This window comes from Phalacrocorax carbo, chromosome 3, assembly GCF_963921805.1.
Source record: "Phalacrocorax carbo chromosome 3, bPhaCar2.1, whole genome shotgun sequence".
NCBI classification, from domain to species: Eukaryota; Metazoa; Chordata; class Aves; order Suliformes; family Phalacrocoracidae; genus Phalacrocorax; species Phalacrocorax carbo.
The window spans coordinates 13,299,829-13,327,235 of record NC_087515.1 but is presented as its reverse complement, the minus strand read 5'-3'; the positions used below and the strand labels follow the sequence as shown (position 1 = coordinate 13,327,235).

The window sequence follows — 27,407 nt, the reverse complement described above, 5'->3', positions numbered from 1 at the left end:
TACAAATAGAACAAAATTCCTAAGGACCTCAGGTCAAAATCACTTACAAATAATAGTTTTAAGTAATTCACTACCTTCAATATTCCTATAGCTCCAAACTTTCTTACTCCTGAACAAGTCTTCCTCAAACTAAGCCATTAGGGACTCAGCATAAGCAAACCAAAAAAATCTGAAAAACAAGAAAAAAGCAAAAATCCCCACCAACCTGCGCAAAACACATAATTTTTAAATTTACCTGGTTATTTAATTTGATGTCCACTCCTTCCTCTTTGAAAGACACCCCCTGCCCCCCCCCCCCCCCCCCCCGTAATTATTCCATGCTTAGCTTTTCCATGCCATTCATGGTATTAAACACCTTTTTCATACCCCTGAAGGCAATTCTGTAAAATTTCGTGAGGATAAATTGACTAAGAGTCTGTTTGAGAACTATTCCATGGTGTTTTCATATAAGAGTGGTTGGAAAGCAAACTATCCAGAAGATGCAAATATGACCTTTCTAATAAAATATGGCAAACTATTAGATGATCGCTTGGCTTCTGAATTTATTCCATTATAGACTAAATTTAACAATGAGGCCAGAGGTTGCTCTAGAATCCTAGTGTTTCTGAAACCAAACAAATCCATTCCATTAGTGTGACCTTTTTAATGTAGAGGGAACATTGTATGCAGGAACTGTAATGGTTTTCTAGAAACAAGATTCTTCAAATTCCACCAATGGCATTTCAAGGAAAAGCAGAGAGAAACTAGTTATTTTAAAACTGTCCACAACCTTCAGGTTCACTTAGAATCACAGAATCGTTAAGGTTGGAAAAGACCCTTAAGATCATCGAGTCCAAACACTAACCTGTCACTGCGAAGCCCACCGCTAAACCATATCCTCAAGCACCACGTCTACCCTTCTTTTAAATACCTCCAGGGATGGAGACTCCACCACCTCCCTGGGCAGCCTGTTCCAGTGCCTGACAACCCTTCTGGTGAAGAAGTTTTTCCTAATATCCAACCTACACTTCCCCTGGCGCAGCTTGAGGCCATTTCCTCTCATCCTATCGCTTGTTACTAGGAAGAAGAGACCGACCCCCGCCTCGCTACAACCTCCTTTCAGGTAGTTGTAGAGAGCCATAAGGTCTCCCCTCAGCCTCCTCTTCTCCAGACTAAACACCCCCAGCTCCCTCAGCCGCTCCTCAGAAGACTTGTTCTCTAGACCCTTCACCAACTTCGTTGCCCTTCTCTGGACACGCTCCAGCACCTCAATGTCCTTCTTGTAGTGAGGGGCCCAAAACTGAACACAGTACTCGAGGCGCGGCCTCACCAGTGCCGAGTACAGGGGCACGGTCACCTCCCTGCTCCCCTGCTGGCCACCCTATTCCTGATACAAGCCAGGATGCTGTTGGCCACCTGGGCACACTGCTGGCTCATATTCAGGCAGCTGTTGACCAACACCCCCAGGTCCTTTTCCTCCAGGCAGCTCTCCAGCCACTCCTCCCCCAGCCTGTAGCGTTGCATGGGGTTGTTGTGACCCAAGTGCAGGACCCGGCGCTTGGCCTTGTTAAATCTCATACCCTTGGCTCTGGCCCAACGATCCAGCCCGTCCAGGTCCCTCTGCAGGGCCTGCCTGCCCTCCAGCAGATCGACACTTCCACCCACACTGGTGTCATCTGCAAACTTACTGAGGGTGCACTCAATCCCCTCATCCAGATCATCAATGAAGATATTGAACAGGACCGGCCCCAGCACTGAGCCCTGGGGAACACCGCTCGTGACTGGCCGCCAACAGGATTTGACTCCTCCATTCACCACCACTCTCTGGGCTCAGCCATCCAGCCAGTTTTTAACCCAGCGCAGAGTGCACTTGTCCAAGCCGTGAACAGCCAGCTTCTTCAGGAGAATGCTGTGGGAGGTAAGTTGAAGTCTCCCACAAGAACAAGGGCTAAAGATTGTGAGACTTCAGCCAACTGCTTGTAGAGTAATTATCAGCCTCCTCATCCTGGTTGGGTGGTCTATAACAGACTCCCAACCAGGATGTCTGCCTTATTAGCCTTCCCCCTGATCCTTACCCATAAGCACTCAACCTTATCATTACTGTCATTGAGTTCTAGACAGTCAAAACACTCTCTAACATGCAAGGCTACCCCTCCGCCTCTCCTTCCTTACCTGTCCCTTCTAAAGAGCTCGTAGCCATCCATTGCAGTGCTCCAGTTGTGCGAGTCATCCCACTATTGTTCCCTGATGGTGACCACATCATAGTTTCCCTGGAGTGCAATGGCTTCCAGCTCCTCCTGTTTATTGCCCATGCTGCGTGCATTGGTGTAAATGCACTTCAGTTGATCTATTGATCTCTTCTCCAAAACAGGCATGCCACCCCCAGGCTCATCCCTCGCAAGCCTGGTTTTATCCCCTTCTCCCTTCGCATCTAGTTTAAAGCTCTCTCAACGAGGCCTGCTAACTCCTGAGCCAGAATCCTTTCCCCCCTTTGCGACAGGTGAACCCCATCTGTCTCCAGCAGGCCTGGGGCCATGTAAACTGCCCCATGATAAAAAAAAAAACAAAATTCCACCGCTGGCACCAAGAAGGAAAAAAGGAAGCAGCAATTTGTGGCTGCTGTAGTCTGGCACAATGTTTCCTGCTATTTTCTACAGGAAACAACTGCAAACTCTTTTGGTATAACCTCAGTAAAGTTGATATTACCATCTACTCCAAGTACTGTTGTAAACTGCTGGGAAATTCTCATGTCTCTTTCCCTTCTAAAACGCAAACATCCAAGTGATAAATCTATTGCTTTATTATGTATATGGATCTCCCTAGGCATCTGTACAGTTGTGCCTTTGAAGACAACTGTCAAAGACATTACTCATCTCTGTGATACAAACAGAAATTTGCCGGTTCAAGTCTAAAATTATTCTGAAATAAATCACCTATTCAATTTCCAAACAAGTTAACAGCTGAGTAAGTAGAAGAAATGGAACAAAATACAGTGGGAAGTCTTGGAGGGAGGAGGGAGTACAATACTCAGTGTGATCAAGGTATACACTAATTCTTAGACTGACAAGTGAAAACAAAAATTTGTAACAGAAAGGTATGTCTACCAGTTTATTATAAATTGAAAGTGCTTAAACACCAGCTTGCTTGTCAGGAATGCAAACAAAACCAAATTCTACAGATACTACAATCTCATTCTACTTCCAAGTATAAAACACCGTCTGAAAGTCGACACAATTGAGAATTACTTTAATTTACCTGGGTTCAATTTAAATTTAACAGTGAAGGAATAAACATATCATTAACACAGCACATGGTTAAAGTACTACATATGCTGTTCCATAAAGACTCATACATGAAAAAGCAAGATGCTAGCGTAACTATAACCGGTACTTCCTCCCCCCGCGCAAATGCTGGCTTGCCTTTTTTTTTTTGTTGTTGTTTATGGGAAATGGGGTCCTTCCTTTAGGTAGCATTGTCTTGAAAGGTTCTGCGATTCAGTACTTCCTAGGAGTTGGTGGAAGAGCGTGGATGTGTGTTTTTAACTTATACAATACAGGTGGAAAAAGCTGATCTTATCAAAGATGGAAGCTGGGACCCCTGTATTTGCAACATTTTACAGCTTCTTCTGAAGATTCACACACTATTTATTCTGAAAATGTTCTCATATTTCCCCTCTGTTAAAGGTCTCTGACACTCAGAAGTCAGCCATCAGGCCCAGAAACACCTTGTGTTTCAAGAGCTTCTGTTCAAGTTTTGAGATGGCTTTAAAAAAAAAACCCAACCAAAACACTTCTCTTTTCCTTATTTGTGGACTCCAGGCACATATGGTCGCTTGCCAAAACCACCCACTGTGTGAGGTTGGACACCAAGGTCACAATAACTACCATCACACTGAGAACATCCAGGAATTGCTGAGGCAGCTGTAGTAAGGAGGAAGAAGGGGACTGCCTGAACTTTGAATTCAGCAATTCATTGCATCTCCTGGAAGACCGGCATGAAGATGGACATGGAGCATGGGCCATCTGTAAAGGTCACACACGTGCCCTTTTATTCTTGATCTTTGTGGATTGTCAGTACAGCGCAGTCTGGTATTCCGTCCTGTTTACACTTTCTCACTTACCAAACCTGAATGAAGAAAAACAGTTTTCCTGGGAAAAATATTTGCTGTTTCATAACTTTTGAGGATGTCTCTCTAAATATTAAAACACATGAAAAAGCCTACCTAAACACTTATTTCCAGATATTATGAAACTTCACAAAATTTCAGTGTTCTAGTTAGTCTTTTCATCAATTGTTAAAACAAACAAAACCCTGCTACATGGCTGAGCTCAACATGTGATGGGTTCAACTGGCTTTCCTTTGATAGAAAACCTGCCTCTTCAGTAAGCAATGGAGTCTCCAATTCAACACCAAGTGTTACAACACCATGGTACTGGATAGTCAGATGTACTTGAGATGGTAAAATGGTTTGCTAGAGTTAAAGTACAGGAGGAACAACTTGATCAAGTTGGCCACAATAGCTGGAAAGTAGCATTTCTAAGACACTGATGAAAGAACTGAAGGCATAGCAAAGCTTCTGCAAAACCTTCACATGCTTTTATTAGACCTTAGGTCCACCCATCTGGATTACTCAGAAATCAATCCCTGAAGAGAAATCTCAGGAAGATACAGGTGCTTGGATTTGTATTTGGTCTTACCAGTTCCAGGTGAACTTTCCTTTAACAAAAACTGGGATCCACAACCACTTTATCTTGGATACCGTTTCTTGAGGATGAGATGGGTGGAGGAGAAGGATCTAAAATTCTAGAACAAATACAAGGGAGACCTCTGTATCAGCAAAAGTTGCTTAAGAGAGGTGACTGGTACAGGGGGAAAAGAGAAGTTACACCTTCTGAAAAATCATGACAGCCCTCTGAAGAAGGTTGGGAAAAAACAAAGTGGTGAATCCTGTACTGAACACCCAGTGTATCATAGAATTAAGGTCTTCCAAAGACAGGAAGGCCTAAGAAAAGAATCTAGACAAACATGCAAGAATCATGCCACATTTTGGTAAGGAACAATATAGAAAAGATCTGTACCAGCCAAGCAGCTAAGAAGAATGAACGGAAGGGGTGTACTCTACCCTTCTATTGAGTGGGATAGAAGCAAAGGTAGTCAGGGACTCAGAGGCCACCTCTACAGATGCTATCAGAAGAAAAACATTATCCAACTAGCTGTGTATGGGTAGTCTCAAACATAATGCTAATATAAGTTTGTAATAGCTTAAAAGAGAACTTAACAACTATAGTCTTCCCAGTTATGATTCTGGTAGCTGCCATAAAATAAGAAAAAAAGAACTGTGCTGGTTTATGTATAGCTGCCACTAGAATTGCCTAGACACTGGTGTAACACGAAATACAGAATATTGGCTGGTAGGGCTAATGCCGTGACAGGTTGTGGACACACAGATCATACAATGGCAACAGGTCGAAGTATCATATAAGGAGATACAGTACATTAAAAGCAATTGCTTACTGGGCAAAGTAATCTAGGAGGATAACAAAATCATAAATAAATTTAAGTTATCTCTGAAGAGATGTGATTATTGTATAAACAGCTGTCACAGGACCTGTTTCAGTTCACTAACATGAAAAGACAGCATGGTTGATTTGACATACATACACATTTTCCGAAAGATAAAAGTGAAACTACTAACAATTAATTTCTCAGGTGGCACCTATACTGTGCCTAAGACAACATTTTATTAGAAACAAAAAAATTATAAATAATGAAACAGGCAACTTCTTCCTTTGGAATCAAAACCAATTCAGCAACGGTATACAAAATTTAGAGACACTCTCTAATATAAACTGCTACTATCCCTTAATGCCTTTAGAACTGCTAAATAAAGCACACTCACATTAAAAATATTTTAGTTCAGGACAGATGCAGAAGAGTGTTTTCTTCATTTAATAGATTAATCTTGAAATGCAACAAGTTTTTGTAAATTTATTAGTTTTCTTATTATTTTATCACTTGAAAGGTAATCTTAAATATGATAATGAAATCTGGTTTTGTACTGTTTTAAGTTGTATTCAGTTTCTATCCAAGTATAGGTTTATATAAACCTTGGGTAACTAAATTACTTGCTACTACATCAAAGTATTACAAAGTATTTTGATGCTAATACATCAAAGCATTATATTTTCTTCAGCTGTATAAAAACGTAAGTATTTAAGAATTGGGGGAGAGGAGGCGGAGCTGGGCTGTTTTCTAAGTAAAGCTTTATGCTTGGCAGGGGGGGAAATGTACATATAAATTGCCCCTCTGACCCTCCAACAGGACTGAGTGGGTGATTACAATGTAAAACAATGTTTTACTATACTGTCCAGAGAAACGACCCTTTTGCTGGTCAAGTACATTTCACTACTTTTACCATACCACAGACCAGACTGGGGCATTGCCATTCACAGCGGCCCCAGATTGAGACATTTTACCCACATATAAAGAAAAACCAACAGGGAGAAGACTATTCAAACAAGGAAAAAGAAAGTGCTATGACTGATTCATTTAAGAAACTTTCAGAGGTTCTCTCTTGAACAATAAACGTATAAGCCTACTCCTCCATGCTACTCCAGCCAGTTGAGAGTTTTGCATTTGCAGCACCATCCAGCTATCTGTAACTAGGACAGTGGAATGCTCCAGTTCAAAAAGTCTTCATTCACTCACCCCTCAAGCCCACGTCTTTTGGGATCCGATCCTGCAAGACTGTATCTGTAAAAAAGCTCTTCACTTTTCTGACCTATGAAATAGTCATTGTGACTTGTATTCCTCTTTCATTTAGATTAAACAGTTCACTGCTCATAAAGTTTCTATCTCCCTATAAATTGTTATCTGCTTCTCTTACACTTCATTTAGGTTTGTTTTTCCTCTTCTCCTCCCACCACAACAACCTTGAAACAGCTTTCTTTAGAGCTAAGACTCAGATACAAAATAAACTACTGGAGATTGATGGATAAACATATATCAATTATTTCTGAACTGAAGGCAAGCTTAGTATCTTGAAAAGACAAAATCAAGTTTCATAAAACTGCCCCTGTCAAAGCAACATTAGTTGCTTTTAGCTATAATTGTCTCTTTTAATCCTTCTCAGTTCAATCCTCTATCAGTTTTCCCACTATTTTTCTCAGAACTGATGTCAAGATAACCAGGCTTAAATTACTTAGTTTTTGTTCTTTTTAACATTACCACAGTACTAATATATTTCTGGTTCTCTAGAATTTTCTTGGTTTATCTGGTTTTATTAAAAAGCTGACCAAGAATAACTGAAAAGATCTCCATGATAACAGAGCACTGAATGAATATTGACTTTCCAAGATTTGTAACAGGGCAGCAGCAGGGAGAATGGAAACTGAAGCAAGGGAAGAGATTATACTTGGATTAAAGACTAAATTTACAAATTATCCTAATAAAGAGAACAGCCAGAAAGGAAAAAAGGTAATCCAAGAATATTTGGTGCAAAGCTATCCAAATATGCCATTTACTCCTTTGCATATAATCCTATGAAAAATGTACAAAACCATGTGAGCAATAAAATGTAAGCCCACACTAATCACTGACATCAGCTCCTGTTGTTACAGTTCATTCTTTGTAAATAAAAATTAGAGATTTTGATAATGATTTTTACACTTACAAAAAATTCTTATAGGGATATGAACATCTGAAAAAAATTCATTCACAACAGAAAAATTGGATCCATCCGAAGATAATGGATTCTGTACACTTCATATTGATCATCCTTTTGTTTAACTTTGTAACAGAAGACGACAAACATATTAACAAAACTGGGATAACATGGTCTCTGTAAGAGCTCCAACACATTTTTATTTTATAAACTCCTTGGAGAAGAGAACATCTTTATCAAGACTAGAGACAGACATATCATTTAGCTTTCCTAATGTAATAGATGTAAATTTAAGGTAAGTGGTTCACGACAGTCTTATGAAAGCTAAAGCAACCGGTGTTTTGATATTACTGCCAAAACGTTAGGCTGTTCTGTTTGCAGTACTGCATTAGAAATCAGTGTGAGACTAAACGTAACCCCTGAATGAAGAGTACAAGAACTTATGGTATCAGCTGCTTGTTTACTATTCCAGCTTTTCCCCTGGCATTGCTAGAGGAGTTTCAATATTATGAATATGCATTCAAGAGCTCACTTGTAAAACAAATGCCAATTTAACACCAGACTTAAGGATCTCTGTTTCCCTAGCATATTACATACAAGAAACCAACCAAGAACAAGATGTGGGACGGAAGTCAACCTAGTCCTGCTTCATGAGAAGTTGTCAGCTACTTGTTAACAGTGACATGCCACCATCCTTACCTGTGATACCCTCCTCGACACTTCTCCGGTTCTGCTGGTATTAAGCCTTTATTTTAGTGTCAGTAAATGAAGCAAATAATTTTAACTTCTTTAAACAGTCCATAATTTTAACAGTCATTTCATGATGTCTAAAGACCATGACCTTATGAAACACTAACCCTTTGCTTTTAATTAATTATTCTCAAATGTACATTAAAAAATTCAGTGCTATTTCTTTTGAACTTTAATGATTAAAAAGAGATACAATATGGACTTAGGTGAGTCTAAACTGAATCACAGTCAATGCAATGCTAATATTTCATAATCAGTTTAGTAAGAAATTCCAGAATTAAGGAAAAACATCCCCTTTTCCCAGTGTAGAGTAATTCATCCATAAATCTGCACTTTATTTGACTTTTTCTAGAGTTTTGGAATGCAAGTTTCATGTGGGATAGAGACCCTGGCTTCAAATATAAACCTCCAATGTTTGCTCAGATCTGAGGAAACACTGAACCTGAATTCAATTTGATGTTCCAAGTAACTGAACTTAGTTTCCCTTTCTGCTCTCTCTCTTCATACCTGTACTTCTCTTCCTTATAACCTTCCTCTAAGCTTCCCTTACTGATGAAAGGGACATGTCTGCTACCCTTTATTCTCCTCTTCAGGTAATATCTTTACCTACAGCACATGAATGATGACTATGGCACTGTCTTCCTTAAGAAGCACAGCAGTATATTAAAATCCAAATATTAAACACATTTCTAGCAGGCATACATGTAAAGCATCTACACAATCTTCTTGTTGTCAGATTCAGCTTTTCTTTCCCTCTCACCTACTCTATTAAAAAGTACATTATTGCTTTGGCTGAATTAAGACAATCCAAAAATCTAGCAACCCACATAATAACTATATACAGCAACATAGACTGAGCCACAAAATTAATGGAAGCATATAAGACACCTACAATTGTTTCAACCTGCCTGTAGAATTAAGACTAGGTTATGCTAATTATGGGAGGGGTGGGTTTTTTGCAGTTTTACACATCAATACACATCAAGGAAGACAGAGATATTAACACAAAAAGCCTCAGAAATCCTGATCCGGTCATAAGACTCCAGGAGCTAAGAACTCATCTATCCCAGAGCTCTGATCCCTTGTTAAACTCCGATTTCAGTAATGCACAGCAACCTCATTTCCAAGAGGTTTCAGTGCTATTCACAATTATCTAACAATTCACACACTAAGGCTGCTTGTACAATTGGGGTCTTTTTGTGCAGGAGATGGGAACAGTGGTTTTGTCACTTAAGTACCATGCACATGTACGCATACATTTCAGACATCAGTTACAGTTAACACACAGCAAACCAACTGGTTTTATTTTTAAAAATTATTGAAGAAAGAGAAAGCTTCTTTCAGGGACATGTTTGCTCTAGGTGTTTTATTTAAGATCAGTTCCCATGGGTGTGCTAGAAATAGAAGATATTTCCAACTGGTCATTTTTCTGAAGTAAATTAAGTTTTTTTTTTCTCGGTACTCAACTTCCCTGATAGAAGGAACACTGAAGTTATCTACAAAGAATAAAGTGGATATTTTTCATTCCCTCCACCCAAGCAATAGAAAAAAAACCAACCCACAACTTATATTAGATTGCAGAAAAATAGAACACAATTTTACTCTTGGGAAACAAAAATAATTGGGCCTATTTCACTTTTTAATCCAGCAGATTGGAATAAATTTGGAAATAAAAACCTACCATTAATTTAAGTTTTCTATCGTGTCAAAGTTTGAGTGTTAATCTAAACCAGAAATTTATGGATTTTTAATTTGAGATTGCTTCTTTGACTTTATAATCTACCTTTCCAAATACTGTCCTTAGTAGCATTTTATTCTAGTTGTCTTGAACCTGCTGAATCGTACTGGCAACAATGTCAGTACAATGACTAGTTAAAATCTACATCCTGGGCAATCCCAACTCGCCAAGTCAGCTCTCAACTAACATGGAATTATCATAATTCCTAGAAAGGTTAATAAGAATATGTTAAAGAATAAAAGGAGGATACTGAGAATCCATGCCATGTTCTGGTCCAAAATTCGGAAAACAAAGAAAAAAAAGAAAAAAACAACTCTGAATGAAAGAACATTTGTAGCATTCACTGAATGAGGATAAGTTTTTTTAAGTAGCAGTCTACTATGTGTATTCTACAATTACAGTTAAAATTTGTCATGTTTAGAAATATACTGTAAAATTTTATTAGACAGGATTACTGTACTACATGAAGTTTTCCACATCTCCTTCCTGTCTTTTTTTTTAAACAGATATATTTTTAACTCTCCTTGCAATAAGAGACACTCATATTACATTGGAACAACTGTTTCAAAGACATCACCGTATTAAATCCGTTCCCAAAAGCACCCAACAGGGAAGATCATCGATTCATTATGCAACCTTTGCCATTTTCTACTTTCTGGATTATTTGCAAGTTTATCACCCCTTTAAAGATCTCACAAGGGGTTGATAATATGGCAATATTGGATGGTGCAAAGACCTTCATAACAAATAAACCCACTAGTTACACTTACAGGAAGTATTTTACTTTTGTGTAAAATATTTTCAGTGATGGCACTTTTTGCTTTTATTCATATGTATTGGGCTTATTGCTGAATCAGGTTTTGGGAAGTCTGTTGTAAAAACAGAAGCTGATACACTGGTGCATAATTTTTTAACAAAACCAACTCCAAATTGCCTTATTTTTCTGAATTGTTATAAATCATACATACTTGAACAACAACAGAAGTAAAATGGAAGGAAGTACTTGAAACTTCTGTTTCTCTACAGTTCTAGAAAGCCATTGTCTTTCAGCTTCTTACAGTGGTCTTCCACACACAAAAAATACCTTTTTTTCCTTTTACTAGGTGAAATTTTCTATGGCATTTCTGCCATCACCATCATTTAATTCCAACACCTTCAAAAGTTTCTCAAAATAATTTATTTTTGTAAAATGAATTGAATACATTAAAAAAACAAGACATTGAAAAAAGTAATCTAGAGGCACAAACCCCTCAAAATAATTTTAGCAGAAACCAGATTCATGCATTTGTACTGAGAGTAATTTTCTTCTGCTTAAGAAAGATAGATTTCATATTTCTATCCACCTGATATACCTTTAACCTACTTCACGTACCTTTTATTCTGCATTAACATTTAGTGCCACAGAAGTTTGCGTTATTATCCTGTATTTATAGTACTTGAATTATAGAGAGCAAGTTAAAAATACTCAGCCATCAAGACACCTACCTTGTGGGCAGGGTACAGCAGCCATCAGCCGTCAGCCTGACTTGGGTTTCATAGCTATCCAGTGGGCAAACAACTTGTTGAACTGGAGGACATTCGACTGTGCTGCAATCCACACTGAACACTATGGAGAAAGGGGAAAAGATAATTCCTTTTACTCATGCTTTAGAAGCTATTTGCAAATTACATCATCATAAGCAATCAGTTATGCAGTCATTTAAGTCAGAAAAGTTATTTAATTAATACATGCTCATTAGGTAACAAAAAGACTTCAATTCTCTTTAAGTTTCACTTCTCAAAATTATTGACTTGGGAAGCAACTGAACATTAGTTAGTAAAAAATTTATTGAAGTTAGACATGCAACCTTAAACAATCATTACATCTGTGAATAACATTAGTTACTAGAAATATACTAGATTACTGAGAATATAATTTCCTCACAGCTTTTAAAACAGTAAACAATTGTTTAATTTTTTCCTGATTAAACTCTGTTGAAAGAGTAAAATACCCAGGCTGTATGAAATAAAAGAAATATTAAAGATACACTATAGATTTAGGCCTCTACATGTAAACTACGTTTTTAAGGATTATTCCATTATGTTGTGTTGTTTATGTATTTATATATGGCAAAAAAAAAAAGAACTGCAAAATTACCAAATCTATCTGCATTAACAAGATAAAGAATTCCACATAACTAGCAAGAATGACCAATACTTCTTAGAAAGCAACAAGTAAAAAAATTAACCCCCCCCCCCCCCCAAAAAAAAACAATAAAAAAACACCCCTCAAAACAACACCAGGCTGAATATATATTTAATCCTATCAGTCATACTCAGGAAAGTTGAAACACATCTTTATCTTACTTGGCCCTAAATTTCCCAGATATACAAACAATACCGGCTCAGGCATTATCTATTTGCTATTCCTTATCATAATTATACTAAGAAAGGACAGAATAAAACATGGCTTCCTCTTTAAAGAAATAAGCTACCTACTGAGTAGGCAGGATGAACAGAATGTTATCTGACTGAAAATGATGCAGTATGATATCCCTGATTACTGATTAAACTTCACTTCAGTATTGACATTATTATGACTGCTTTACTGCGGCGCCAAAGGAGCCCGGCAAAGCTACACCACACTTCTCGCAAGAGCCGATACCTTTTAAAGTCCCATATTTTTGTCTTCTGGTCCTACATTTTTCATGCTTGATCCTCAGAGGTACACAGCAATAATAATTCAGTCATAAGACATCAGTCTCAAAATTACAACTACTTAGCGTATTTCATTAAGCATTTAAAAAAAGCACAAGTTCAATGAAACCAGCTTGCAGCTCATCAAGGTTACATTTGTCCTCAAGACCATTAACTTTCAAAGTACATGAGTATGTGAGTATCCTCTGCAGAAGTGATACTCAATCTGCCTTTTTCATGTTATTTGGGAAATGGGGTAATCTACTAAATCAGATGCTAATTATCTCCTAAATCAGAGCTACCTGACAAGTTCAAGAAGTTCTCACTGAGAAAGGCACAAATTTAGTTAAAGTCCATTTTGTGGAGCAATGCAGAAAGTTATTAAATTTGAATAGAAAGATTCCAGTTACTAATCTTTGACAATGATAATTATCAGATTAACTTTTATGTCTCTCTGTAAACATACAAAGATACTTATTTGCCTTTAAGACAGGAATACTTTATAACATTTCACTTTGAAAAACCCTGGAGTTTTATGTTTCATTTTATTAACAACACATTTGAAGCAGCTCTTCTGTAAGAAATATACATCTAATTCCTCCATTATCACAACAGGCACCAAGAATCATGAGCTCATCAGTAGGGCCCAACGCAACCAACACAATTCGCATAATTCTCTTGTGCCAAGTACCCACCAGTGTCCAGTTTCCTGAATTTAAACTAGTAACCTTTCTACCTCCCTGGATTCAAGGCCCCCTCTGCCTCCTCCCCAGGTAAGCAGCCTGGGAAGAAACAACCAACGAGTTCTACCAACAAGCTGCACAGCCATTTCTGTGTCCATCTTTCCATATATTAGTAATGACAATGAAAGAAAAAACCACAAGGAAACTCCCTAATCACACCACCAAGCCTCAGCTAAGGTGCTCTTTCTCCTAAATAGTTCAAATTCTTTCCAGTGGTTATAGTGTACTACTACATGGCATACTAGCACTGAAAAGCAGCCCAAATAGCCTTTCTTTTTGAATAAAGTAGAAACTTGAGAAAAATTACAAAAAAACCCCCACGCAAATCAAGAGCATTCAGATAGAAAATTCTCATGTAATTGAGTAGCTGTAGTTACTCAGTGGTTCCTCTGATTTGATTTGATGTACCTGTTTTTATTTATTTTATACTCATCTCCTACTCATACCAGAGCGCTCTCCAATCCTTGTAAAGATTAGTAGCTTTTGGTGAACAAAGGGTGCACACCGAGGTTATCCACCAGCCACGGAATTTTATAATCCACACTCACACCCCACCTCAGCCTTGTCTCCAAACTGGAAGATCTTTATTATTACATTATTAGATTAATGATAGAACAGGTGAGCTTGGATGGAACTCAGCTCATCCTGGATGACCAGATGGAGGTCATCTGGTCCAACCCCTCTCCCAAGCCAGGCCGCCGTAGATCTTGTTATCCAACGCTGTGTCTAGTTAGCTTTTGAGTATCTCCAAGGATGAAGACTCTACCACCTCTCTGGGCAACCTGTGCTTGGTCACCCTCATGGTGAAAAAGTGTTTCCTGATGTTCCATTGTTTCAGTTTGTGCCCATTGCCTCTGGTCCTACCATTGAGCACCACTGAAAAGAGCCTGGCTACACCTTTACACCCTCCCTTCAGGCATTTACATGCATGGATGAGATCCCCCCCCCCCGAGCCTTCCCTCCTCCAGGCTCAAGAGTCCCAGCTCTCCCAGCCTTTCCTCACAGGAGAGAGGTGAAGATAGATAAGAGATGAAAGATATTTGAAGAGGAAAAAATGTCCCTACTTTTTTTTTTGTTGTTGTTTTGTTTAAATGGGTTTTTCAAACTGGAAAAAAGTATTGAGCCAAACTTCCAGATAAGCTGAAAATATTTTAAGGTTACAGAACAGTCTATAATCAGAGTCTTCATTATTTCAAGAGATGTCTGCTGGATTAGCTGTACTACCATCCTAAAAAATAAGACTGGAAGCATTTGCCACTGAACTACTAGTTTCGTTTTCACAACTTACTTTGATTGCAATAATTACAAAGCATACTTTTCACGAACAGGTTTATTATAAGCTGTTGTTATATATTTTAATATAAGCTAAAAAAATTAAAATCCTGTCTGAAGAAATTTATTTTTCTCTATCCTAGAAACTTTAAGCTTTAAATACATTGTTCAACAAATATGTCTTCAAGAACTCATAAACATGTTGCAATTTCCTGCCAGCAAAGATGCACCTGATCAGCCTTTGCTTACAAGTCTTCAGAACCTTCTCATGCACTGAATTTGTATACGCTTGCACCTGAGAGTTACCCATCTTTCTGCAAGAATGTAGCAGAAACCCTACAATGGTTGCAGACCTTGACATAACTGCAGTAATGTGCAACCTCTTTTGTAGACTACAAAACTGAAGGTCTTTGATCATGAAACTTAATACCTGGCTGAAAACTTTATAGTAGAAAATGTTAACACACGTACATTAAGTTTCATCTTTACTTATTATGATGGCTTTCCAAATAATAGAATGTACACTTCAGGGGCAAGATGTGGATGCGGAAGGTCACCTTGCCAGTAAAGATGAGAAGGCTGAGGTACTTACTGCTTTCTTTGACTCAGTCTTTAATAGTCAGACTGGTCATCCTCAGGGTTGTCAGGCCCCGTGCTGGGAGATGGAGATAGTATGCAGAATGAAGTCCCAGTTGTTGAAGAGGTGGCAGTCACTGACCTGCTCCTTCACCGGGATGTTCACAAGTCCAAGGGGCCGGATGGGATCCACCTGAGGATACTGAGGGAGCTGGCAGAGGAGCTCGCCAAGCCACTCTCCATCATTTATCAGCAGTCCTGGTCAACCAGGGAGGTCCCAGACGACTGGAAGCTAGTGAATGTCATGCCCAGCTACAAGAATGTTCAGAAGGAAGATCTGGGGAACCACAGGCCTGTCAGCCTGACCTCAGTGCTGGGAAAGGTCATGGAGCAGAACATCTTGAATGCTATTACATGGCACATGTGGGACAACCAGAGGGTCAGGCTCGGCCAGCATGGGTTTATGAAAGGGAGGTCCTGCCTTGCTAACCTGGTATCTATGATAAGGTGACCTACTTAGTGGATGAGGGGAAGGCTGTGGATGTTGTCTGCTTGGACTTTAGTAAGGCCTTTGACACTGTCTCCCACAGCATTCTCCGGGAGAAGCTGGCTGTTCACGGCTTGGACAAATGCACTCTGCGCTGGGTTAAAAACTGGCTGGATGGCTGAGCCCAGAGAGTGGTGGTGAATGGAGGAGTCAAATCCTGTTGGCGGCCAGTCACGAGCGGTGTTCCCCAGGGCTCAGTGTTGGGCTGGTCCTGTTCAATATCTTCATTGATGATCTGGATGAGGGGATTGAGTGCACCCTCAGTAAGTTTGCAGATGACACCAGTGTGGGTGGAAGTGTCGATCTGCTGGAGGGCAGGCAGGCCCTGCAGAGGGACCTGGATGGGCTGGATCGTTGGGCCAGAGCCAAGGGTATGAGATTTAACAAGGCCAAGCGCCGGGTCCTGCACTTGGGTCACAACAACCCCATGCAACGCTACAGGCTGGGGGAGGAGTGGCTGGAGAGCTGCCTGGAGGAAAAGGACCTGGGGGTGTTGGTCAACAGCTGCCTGAACATGAGCCAGCAGTGTGCCCAGGTGGCCAACAGCATCCTGGCTTGTATCAGGAATAGGGTGGCCAGCAGGGGAGCAGGGAGGTGACCGTGCCCCTGTACTCGGCACTGGTGAGGCCGCGCCTTGAGTACTGTGTTCAGTTTTGGGCCCCTCACTACAAGAAGGACATTGAGGTGCTGGAGCGTGTCCAGAGAAGGGCAACGAAGTTGGTGAAGGGTCTAGAGAACAAGTCTTCTGAGGAGCGGCTGAGGGAGCTGGGGGTGTTTAGTCTGGAGAAGAGGCTGAGGGGAGACCTTATGGCTCTCTACAACTACCTGAAAGGAGGTTGTAGCGAGGCGGGGGTCGGTCTCTTCTTCCTAGTAACAAGCGATAGGATGAGAGGAAATGGCCTCAAGCTGCGCCAGGGGAAGTGTAGGTTGGATATTAGGAAAAACTTCTTCACCAGAAGGGTTGTCAGGCACTGGAACAGGCTGCCCAGGGAGGTGGTGGAGTCTCCATCCCTGGAGGTATTTAAAAGAAGGGTAGACGTGGTGCTTGAGGATATGGTTTAGCGGTGGGCTTCGCAGTGACAGGTTAGTGTTTGGACTCGATGATCTTAAGGGTCTTTTCCAGCCTTAACAATTCTATGATTCTATGATCTAAATAGCTACCTATGCATCTAAAAGGTCCAGGATCAAGCCAGTATTTGCATCTCTGATGCAATAAGGTGGCTCTGCACAAGACAGACTTGCTATTTTTCCAGAAGGCACAGCTTTCTGGGGGTCCAGTACAGATAACTAACAGTAACATTCTCTTTACAGTTGTGTTTAAACCAAGATTTGGTACCAGAAAAAAAACGCCTCCATTTCAGTAAGAGTAATTTTTGTGCCACGCAGGGTTGCTGGAGAAGGTGAGTGAATGAAAGCTCTGCCAGAAAGACTGCTACGAGAATAGCAAGTGAGCATTCATTTCAACAGAAGTTCTGTCTAGCATGACAGACATTTCCCAAGAACCTCATAGATGATACTCCTCACCTCACCATATACAACAAAGTTATCAATAAAGGTACAAGAAACATCTCTTGGATAACTGCCAAAGTAAGCTATCTACCTTTCCTTATTCCGAAGTGGCAGCTAGAGTTCCTATCATAACTTCAGCAAAATACCTTTTAGATTAACTTTTTAACTCCATCTTTAAACAAAGATGATTTTAGAAAAAAAACACTGCTCAGTGTTTTAACTTCTTAGCAAAAGAGGCACATACACCCCCACAAATCTTGATTCAGGTTATTTATATTTTCACTGTTAACACATTATGCAGCTCTATTTGAGAGACTGTTCAAACTATCTTTAAGAAAAAAAACAAACTACAACCTTATTTTGAGAATGCTTTTTAAGAACTGTAACTCCGAGCTTAAAACTAAATTCAGTGCTCGTTCAGTAAATTCACTGCTCATGAATGGACAGTTATACACAGCTGGTAGGAAAAAAGCAGGTTGTTTATGGCACCAGACCACTGTTATCTCACCTCTGAGCTTAGGAACTGCAGCAAAACAAGAAGGACACAACATACCTTTAGGTACCACAGTACCTGCCTACTCAGGTGCTACAACTGTGGTGAGATGCCTGTTGGAGAAACAGGTAAGAACATTTCAGACAAATTAATCTGGAGGTTAATAGACAGGTATGACTAACTTACTAAGTTTCTTCACTGTTAATTTTAACTGAATGTCAATGCCTTTAACCATTATATTCCTAAAGCAAGAGAAGATGACGAAGTGCATCTCAAAATGAAAGATTCTATTTTTATTCTAGCATTTAGTCTTAAGGAAAGACTTCCTATTTTCCTTTTAGTAACTCCATTGCCAGTCACTATATTTGAACATATGCAGTTCTCAGCAGAAGACTCCAAACTCAAATGCCACTGTAAACTGGAGAGCAGTGACATCTTATTTAAGGAACAGAAATAAACACAGTTTATGCTTTAATTGCACAAACACTTAATGGCATAAGGCAGCACGGCTATCCTAGGAAGCAGTCCTCCCAGCTTCTGGGAATTTGTTTCTACCAGAAAGACCTAGCTGGTGCAAAACCCCTATGGAGGCTGGTTAAGATGACACGGAGGCGCAGGAAGAGCGTTCTGGTGGCAGCACTCACAGAACTGAAGTTTTTAGGTCTGTGGCAAAGCATGGAAAACCATTTCCTCTGTTCGACATGTAAACTCCATAGACATGCTGACAGTGCAGCAAAACTAGTGACATTGGCCCCATAAGAAACTGCATGAATATTTATCTACCAGGTCTTATACTGTCCCTTGTCCCATTTGTGTGGTGGTTTTTTGGTTTTGGTTTGTTTGTTTTTTTTTTTTTTTCTTCCAGCAATATGGCATTAAGAACAGAGGAAAAACATGAAACAGAGCACTGCTACTTCAGTTCCTCTCTGACAATTCTTCAGGACAAAGTCAAACTCTGAAGACACAAGGTTTATTACCAGGCTCACCATGGGCTGAATAAACATTCCTGTCATGTAACGAGCATTATCTGACTTTACTTTATGACCACTATTTCAGCAAATCCGCATAGATAAGTCACATAGTGTTCATACATATATACAAACAGTTATATGCTATGACATATACAGTAATACATGTACAGACAGAGAATGAATGGCATAAAACAGTGCAGGAGAGGCAGGATGGACTAGATTACCTCCAGAGTCATCCAGTCTTCCAACCTAAATTATTCTATAACTCTGTAAGCCTATGAATATACAGTCCCAGCAGAAGATATTCCATTGCCTACTCTTACACAAAGAAATTTATTTAAAACCAGAGACAGGACAGTAGTGAACATGATGGAACAATTAAGATGGGAAAAGACAGAAAGGTTTATGTTGACTTGCAAATTTAAAAATAAAATCCCTAAACTTTCTACAGGAAAGGAAACATTAAAAAGATTTCAGTATTTGTTTAGTCTATAATTTTCTTCATGTATCAAAATACAGATTATACTGTCTATACAAATATAGTTTCTAATCTTTAAGAAGAAGGTTTCTCTGAAAACTGAGAAAAGTTCAGATTTGCAAAGATTTGCCATCAAAAAAAAAATGAAAAAACCTTCTGTGGTACACAATCTGTAGTCTAAGAGTTGTTAACTTCACCTGTTCCCTTCCCTGTTTTCCAGTCTCGTGTTGGCTTGTTTCTCCTTTGCGATCTTCCCACTATGTCAAACAGCAAATGAAAAATGTGTAGACGGAAGTTATAAAAGTCAACTTGGACAGCCACTGAAGTCTGACTTGACAAAAACCAGGCTATGTAGCAACTAGTAATTCCATATTAATAGCACTCCCTTTTTTTCCCTAAAGCCAAGGCACTGCAACAAGGTGGGGCTCCACTTACCCTGCAGTTTGTAGTTTAGCCATTACATCTTTCATCACCTGTCACTGCTGGGATGTACAAGAGTACCTTAGCCACTGCCAAAGAAACACACCATCATCTCCAAAGGTAGGGGAGAACTCCCTGCCTTCCCTTAGCCTCTCTCTATTTCTAAGCCCCGTTGCAAAGCCTATGCTTCCCTTAAATTCCATTAGCCTCCTTCCTCAATCTTTTCAAAACCTCTGCTCTTCTACCCCCCTAAAATGCATCTTTATTTTTCCAGTCCCACGTACCTTCACCTCTTAACTCCCTACAACAAAAAATGGCAACTACTTCAGAAAACAATACACACACAGTTACATAAATCCACTAATGCAATAAATAATCACATACTCAGATTGAAGATCGTGTAATACTAACAAGCTGAAAACAACCTCCAAGAAGTAAGCTACAAAGGCAAGTTTGCAAACTACAAGATGGGAATGCAAGTAACAGTCAGGAGGACACGATCAGAGCTAACATTTATTTTGAGAAATAAAGAAATAATCCAAAGTCAGCAAGACAAAATTCAGTAAAGGCATATTTGAAGTATATATTGGAAGAACCAAAATGTACATATACTGTGGTTCTGTAGCAGTCACCTACAGAAAGTTCTTGGGATCACAGCATTTCACAAACTAAATACAACTCTTGCAAAGGAGTCAGCTCTTATTTAGAATTCTGCATGAAAGGCAGAAAGTAATCATTCTACAGTATTAAGTGCTGATTAACTCACCCACAATAGCAGTCTGCTTTTAGATACCACATTTTAAGAGACACGTGGATAAACTTAAGAAAACTTAGAGGGGCCACATAAGGAAGGAGTCCAAGGAAACTACGCTAAAAGAAGTTACAGCTAATTCTAGATGAAGGAAGATTAAGGTTGACAAAATACTCCAGAGCAAAAATATTTCTAAAGACTTGTTCACTAACTACTTGGGACAGAGAAAGAAAAAGTTTGCTTAAGTTTCCACACAGGCAGATTTGCACTAGATATTAGGAAAAACACAGAGAGAAGCACTAGAAGATACAAAAACTGCACAACCTTCTTCAGTGGAGGATTTCAGAAGAAGTTAAACAAGCATAGGAAAGGCATAGCTTAAGCACACTCAAACCTGTTTGCATATAGTATTTTGGATTATACAATTTTATATGCCTACTTTCATCCCTCTATTCTTATTATTCATCTTTACCAAAGCCTGGATCAAAAAAAAAGTGAATTATATCTTCCACTTCACCAAGAATAATAAATCACAGGAAAGGGTGATTCATGTTCTCATGAAATGGAAAATGGGTAAGTACTAAAAATGTGAAGTCTTTCACTGTGTTCCTCCAAAATCCTTTTGCTCTCCAGTTTTGAAGGGTCATCACTTTGTAATCTAGAGAAATCTTAAGACAGAAAACTTAATTCCCTGTCCATGCACAATATATTCCTACTATGAAAAACCTTTGTATAATCTAACCAGTATATGAAGTATGTCACTTCCAATAGTAGCATCCACAGAAATGCAATATTCTCACTAGGCTGTTTTTCTCTTGTTGCTCAGTTTAAATTAATGTCTGAAGGAAAAAAAATTATCATAATATTTTTTTTTCAATTATTACTCACATAAAATAATTTTAATTTTGAAGAATCAGAATAATTTAGAGGCTATATAGGCTTTATTAGATGCAGTTCTATAAGTTATTGTGCTTGTCAGACAGTTAGAAAATACTGATAGAAAAAAATTGTGTCAACTTTTACCTGGTTTGCATTCATAGAGATCACAGCATTCCCCTGGCTTTCCTGATGCCTTAGAAACCAAGATATTCAAATAGCCAGGCTGGCAAACCTTCCTCAGGCAGCCTGCAGGATTACACACACAGCGGCTCGGGAGTGGGCAGCATTCACCAGGAGGAGCATAGCCTTCAATCAAGATGGAATCTTCTGGACAGCGAGGAGAAAACTGGACTTCACAGCGGGCCTTCGAGCAATCTGGTTTCTCTTCTGAAAGGAAAAGAAAAATCAGTGTGCCGTGTCAGTAAAACACTGTACCGAAGGCTGTAAAGATGAGCTCAGATAAAGCTCCCTTTCTTCTCCCTCCCCCAAAACAACAGAAAGAAAAAGAAACTGCTGCTGCTGAACTGATTAGCAAAAATTATGGAATATGCTTAAAAAATAATCTTGGTATTTGCAAGATGACAGGTACCTTAGGAAGTATTTTACAAAAATTCTAATTCGTGCAATGCGCATGACTGCCGCACCCACACAGCTGTGATGCTATACATTTGGCCAAGAATTAAGAAACAACTTTTCATATCATGCACAGCCCTGATGTTCACACCTACACCTTCAGTTTCCTAAGATTTTCCATAATGAGCAACTGATTTTGATTGATTTACTGATTTAATTGATTGATCTGAACTGAGATTTCACATATTCAAAAAGCTAGTTAGAAGTTCAACAGCTCATATATTTGGAGAGTCCATACATTAGCAGAAGAGGATTTTTCCTGTACACACTCCCAATGCTTACATTAAAAGAGGCGTTCCCACATACTTCAGTGGCTCAAATAGTAAAAGAAGAGGTTTGACTAGCACTGGCTACAGGCACTGGAGGTCTGAGGCACTAGCTGCAGGCACATAGCAATAAGAAAAGGAATATTGAGGAGCAGGGTCTACAGTCTGGTGGGAATGATGACAAGCTGGACAAACACTAAGACAAGACAAAGAGAATGAAGACATAGAATAAGGTTCTTAGACAACTAGGTAACACTTTTCAAAAACTTGGGAAAGTCAAGATTCCCTGTTCTTAAAAAAAAACAAAACACTTAATTCTGGCAAAAGTGTTGTGTCATGCCCTCCAATGACTGGGAAAAATCAGGCCACTCCCATGATCAATTTACTCCATAATGCAAACAGTGAGAAACTTGCTCATATCCAGGAAGGTCTCACTTTGCTCAATATACCTGAGCATTGTTAAAACACAAGTGGATTCAAGACACTCAGAAGAGCAATAGTTTTAGGTCAAAAGGACATGGTGACTGATGTGTTTGGAGGCAATGCGGGGAACCTTCCCAGGTCTGAGCAGAAGAAACCCCCCCAAAAAATAGCAAATCAAGACCTGAATTTATAAACTGTTTGTACCACTGCTTGGTTATTTGCAAGTTTGTAAACTAGATAGTTCCACTACAAGTGTCACTATTACCCCATTGAAATTGACTACTTTGCTTGTTATTAAAGTTAGATGCAGAATAGTAGAAACAAGTAAAAACATCATTAAATTTATTAATCTGATGTTTAAGCTACCACCATTTAAAAAATTAATCGCTAGTGATAATTTCAATGACTGAATATGACATATCAAATATGAGCATCTCTGATAAAAAGCCAAGAATATCTTCTGAAATTTTAGTAACTCCAAAAACACTGAGTTACTAAAGTTACTGAATATTGCGTTTGGGTTTTTTGAACCAAAATCAACACAGCAAATGTTTCATTCTGCTTCCAAACATATACTGAATGTCAACAACAGCAATATTTTTTTTCCAGAGGATCATTTTTACACCTAATTTTAGTCTGTTCTTTGGAATTCTAGGTCATATCAAAGAATCAAAGCAGTATTGCTTGTCTACATGCTTGATTTGCTAACTATGCTTTAGTTTCATTTAAACTTAGAAGGATATAATAATGCCTAGACATATAAGTGCTTAAAAAATATTAATCTAGGTCTTAGCGTTAGCAATTGCAAAAGGAAATAATGAATATAAAGATTTGCCTCGATTTTAGTTGGCTAATATAGCAAAACAGAATAGAAAAATTTACATGTAATTCCTTCGTGTACAAGTACTTTATATTTTTTCTTACAAGCAACAGACATTACTAACTTAAATGTGATACTAAATAGCATCATAACTCTTTTCTTACAGTTAAAACCCCCACTATTTCCATCTGTCTTTAAAATAGCCTAGGCTAGATACGTACTTTGCCTGGAGTTTTAAATAACATGTCTAAGACTTCTTTTTTTTTTTTTAAACCTACCCTTAGGTTTAGGTTCTTATCTGCTTTATTAAACACATTGTTCAGTCTGAACATTGCTCGTTACAGAGGTTCAGTACCAAAAGTTGTAGAAGTAATAGATAACACACTAGTTTTGGTTTTCACTGGTGTTCTTTAGTTTATGGATATAATAAAAGGCTTGACATTTTAGCTTTTAAAATATCTTTTCAACACTGCATGTTGTTCAATCGTGTACAGAGAAGTGATAGAGCATTAGCAGCCCTTGAAGTTCATGCTCATGATAGACCCTTAAATTCATACTGTTCATTACTTGATCTGCCCTAGCATTACGCATCCACCGATCTTCTGATTTCCAGGACTAACAGATAGTCCCACCCTCATGCACTCCTTCTTGTGAAAAGACTGTGTTATACGTATTTTTAAAAGTTTACCTACTATTTTGACTTGACTGCATTTGCATACCTACACCTATTAATATCAGGGTAAGTGCTTCCTTAAGGACTGTAGCTGACCGATTTAAGCCAACTTTTGGAAGTGTTAAGTTTGTCAGAAATGCACGTCAAACTGTTGGGATTCAGACTATTCAGGACTCTAGATATATTTATTTTGAAGACCAATGTGAAGCCTACTGTTGGAGTTGATAAGATCACCTAGCAAAAATATGAAGAAAATAAGGATATGTCACGATCAGCATGTAAGAAGCATCACAAGCAGAAGAAATTTTAAATAAAGAAACATGACATTTTTGTACAAAATGCTCAGTGTTTCATAGTTTTCTTTGATATTCTTTTCCACATTAGAGTTTTGTGCTCAACGTAGTTAACTGTAACAAAATTCAATCGGACTCTACTACTAAGTAAAACCAGCATCGCTTTCAGAGGAAATTGTTTAAACACAAACAACCACGACCTTGCAAAGATATGTTTGTGCTTTAATACCAGATTACGTAACACCAGCAGATATTTAGAGATCAAACTTAAATTCTTTTTAATCCAGTGTCGCTATTACTTTTGTACTTTATAGTGCTGCAAAAACAAAGAAAAACTCCTCCCTACTACCACTTGTGTAAACACTGTGCTTCCAAACTACAATCTCAAAACTATGTACACGGTAAAACACTCCCTTCGCAGTATACAAGTGCAACTGAGCAACAGGAAAATCAAATATATTATCCCAAGTTGGATCAGCCAGCAGACAATTGTCCTTCAGCTTCCCTACTCCAGCCCACAGCAGAGTCAAGGGCAGGTAAAGAAACTTTCTGCAGACTGCGTCATGATTTGGTTCCTGATTTAGATTTGGTTTTCCTTTCATGGAAAGGAACAAGTGGCTGAAGTGACATGTGACTGACTATTTAAAGTGTTTTCTTGTAGAGTCCCTACTTCATACTTCTGAAAATAATCTTTATCTGAAGCGTGAAAATCCAGCAGCTCCCAGTGTAGCATTACTGTATTTTAGTTAAAACTTTAATCAGCTAGCACCACACTACTGTAACTGCATCCTGAGCCCACCGCTCACTGCCATGTAAGAAGGTGGGAGTCCTATTTTACTGTAGTTCAGTAAAAGCTGATAAGGGCTCCTCTTTTTGATACCAAGCCTAAATAGAAGACATTACTTTTAAGCAACTGGCAAGAAAAGTTTCAAGGTTTTTCTTCTTGTTACCTCAGCAAATGGCAAGCATACCCATCTTTTCTATTCACAGGGATAAAGTTTTGTATATGAGACATATTTCTACAATTTATTGTGCTAAACTTGTTTACCTTTTCATTACTTGCTCAAAGAGGGCATCAAAATTGAATTTGTTCTCAAGATAAATTAGACATTAATACAGCCATAAACATCGCTGCTTTAGCAGGATTCCTGATTTAATTCCATTACATACAGCTACTTAAGATTTCATCAAACAAGAGCAATTGTTTAATACCTTTTTTCCTTAATTAACAAACACTTTGGCCCTTACGAAAGGAATGCATAAGAAAACATGTCAGAGCAGATTAAAAATACAACAACAGACTATCACAAAAGACAGAAAGGGAGGGCAATGCAAGCTGCATTCCACAGAAAATGACTATGAAATCACTCACCAGTGATATTTTTGCTACTTCACCTGTTTTATACACCAAAACAGGGACTGTATCAAAAGCAGCTTCTCAACAGACCAAGGTAGCGTCACAACAATAACCTACTGCTCCTCTGTCAAATACACACATACACTATGAAGCACTGACCTGTCTCCCAGACATTGTTTTAAGCCACTGTCTATCATACAAATCAGGATCTTCCTAACCAACATCTTCAAGGTCAAACAAGGTTTTCAGAACTTAAACTCCATTTTATTATCTTAAATATGATAAAAGATAGAGTATAAACAATTACTACGTTTGTACAGAAACGGGAACTTCTTTTTTCAAAGCAGTGTATCAAACCTAAAAAAATTACATTTTTGAGGAAAGGGAGAACTATACATGCGACTTACTATGAAATAAATGACAACAGCAAATATATAAGACACTTATTCCTGAATAAAGAAGCATCTTAACACAAAGATTACATGGCAAGATGATACACGTGCCACATTCTCCTAATGCATAATGTAGATTCCCTTACAAGAACAATTTCATATAACCCTAACTGCATGCAGAAAGACAGTAAAACTATTTGTAAAGCATGTGTCTAGTTTTGCAATTAAGCTTGTACTCAGGGCACTTTTCATACTAATTAAAATATATTTTTATAAAACATTGTTCTATCTCTACCCTTGAAGCAGCTGATAAGTCTCAATTAATAAGCTGACCATTTTAGCAAGGCAAGAAATTGCTTATACAACTCACCAATTAGTTTAATGAAGTGAGGAGTTGCACACACTTTTGCTGTTTGATTTTCACAGAATCAGACAGTTAATGGAAAAACCATATAAAACTTAATCACATTTCAGTCTCCCCTTTAAAAAAAGACCCATTACCAAGGCGAAAAATTACTTGTCAAAGATGCATCCATCAAATTTCTCATAAATTAAGTCTGAACAGATAACCTACAACCCACTAAGAAAAAACTTAAAGGCAACGTTTGCAGCCAACTATGTTCAAAAACCACATCATTTCAAATGACTACACAAAGCACAGAAACTATCGGTTTGCTGGTGAGGTTTCTCTGTGGGACACATTCTCTTTAGAGCCTTTCATCAAACACCACCAAAGCAGGAAGCACTCTGGCATCTCTGACATCTCACCAGCCTGAGCCAACAAAGAATCTCTGCAGAGATAAAGGAAGAGTCTAGATCAATCAAACTTTTACAAACTATCTACTCTGAGCCAGTCAATCTTCAAAAAATTAAAAAAGGTAGCTGGAAAGATAATGTTTTTAGTAAGTTGAACACAATCGAAACAGGAAAACTGACATTTTGATGAATTCAACATAAAGACTCCTACCCTTGGAATCAAACTTCCCATCTACTGTAAAAGGCAGCCTTACAGACTATTTAATATAAAATTATTCCGTTTACCAGTGACAGTGCTATTTCTAGGTATAAATTAATACAGGTACCAGATTTGCATTTCAATATGAAC

At 38.6% G+C, this 27,407-nt stretch overlaps 1 protein-coding gene across 2 annotated transcripts in view; it reads right to left on the bottom strand.

Moving 5' to 3' along the window:
* CRIM1 (cysteine rich transmembrane BMP regulator 1) overlaps positions 1 to 27,407 on the bottom strand; it is a 197,966-nt gene that overhangs the window by 84,209 nt on the left and 86,350 nt on the right. For both annotated transcript variants that reach the window (XM_064445861.1, XM_064445862.1), the window contains 2 exons: positions 21,590 to 21,832; positions 11,616 to 11,736 (listed from right to left, as the gene is read on the bottom strand). In XM_064445861.1, the coding sequence (XP_064301931.1) occupies positions 11,616 to 11,736; positions 21,590 to 21,832 (364 nt within the window). The remainder of the gene's footprint in view (positions 1 to 11,615; positions 11,737 to 21,589; positions 21,833 to 27,407) is intronic.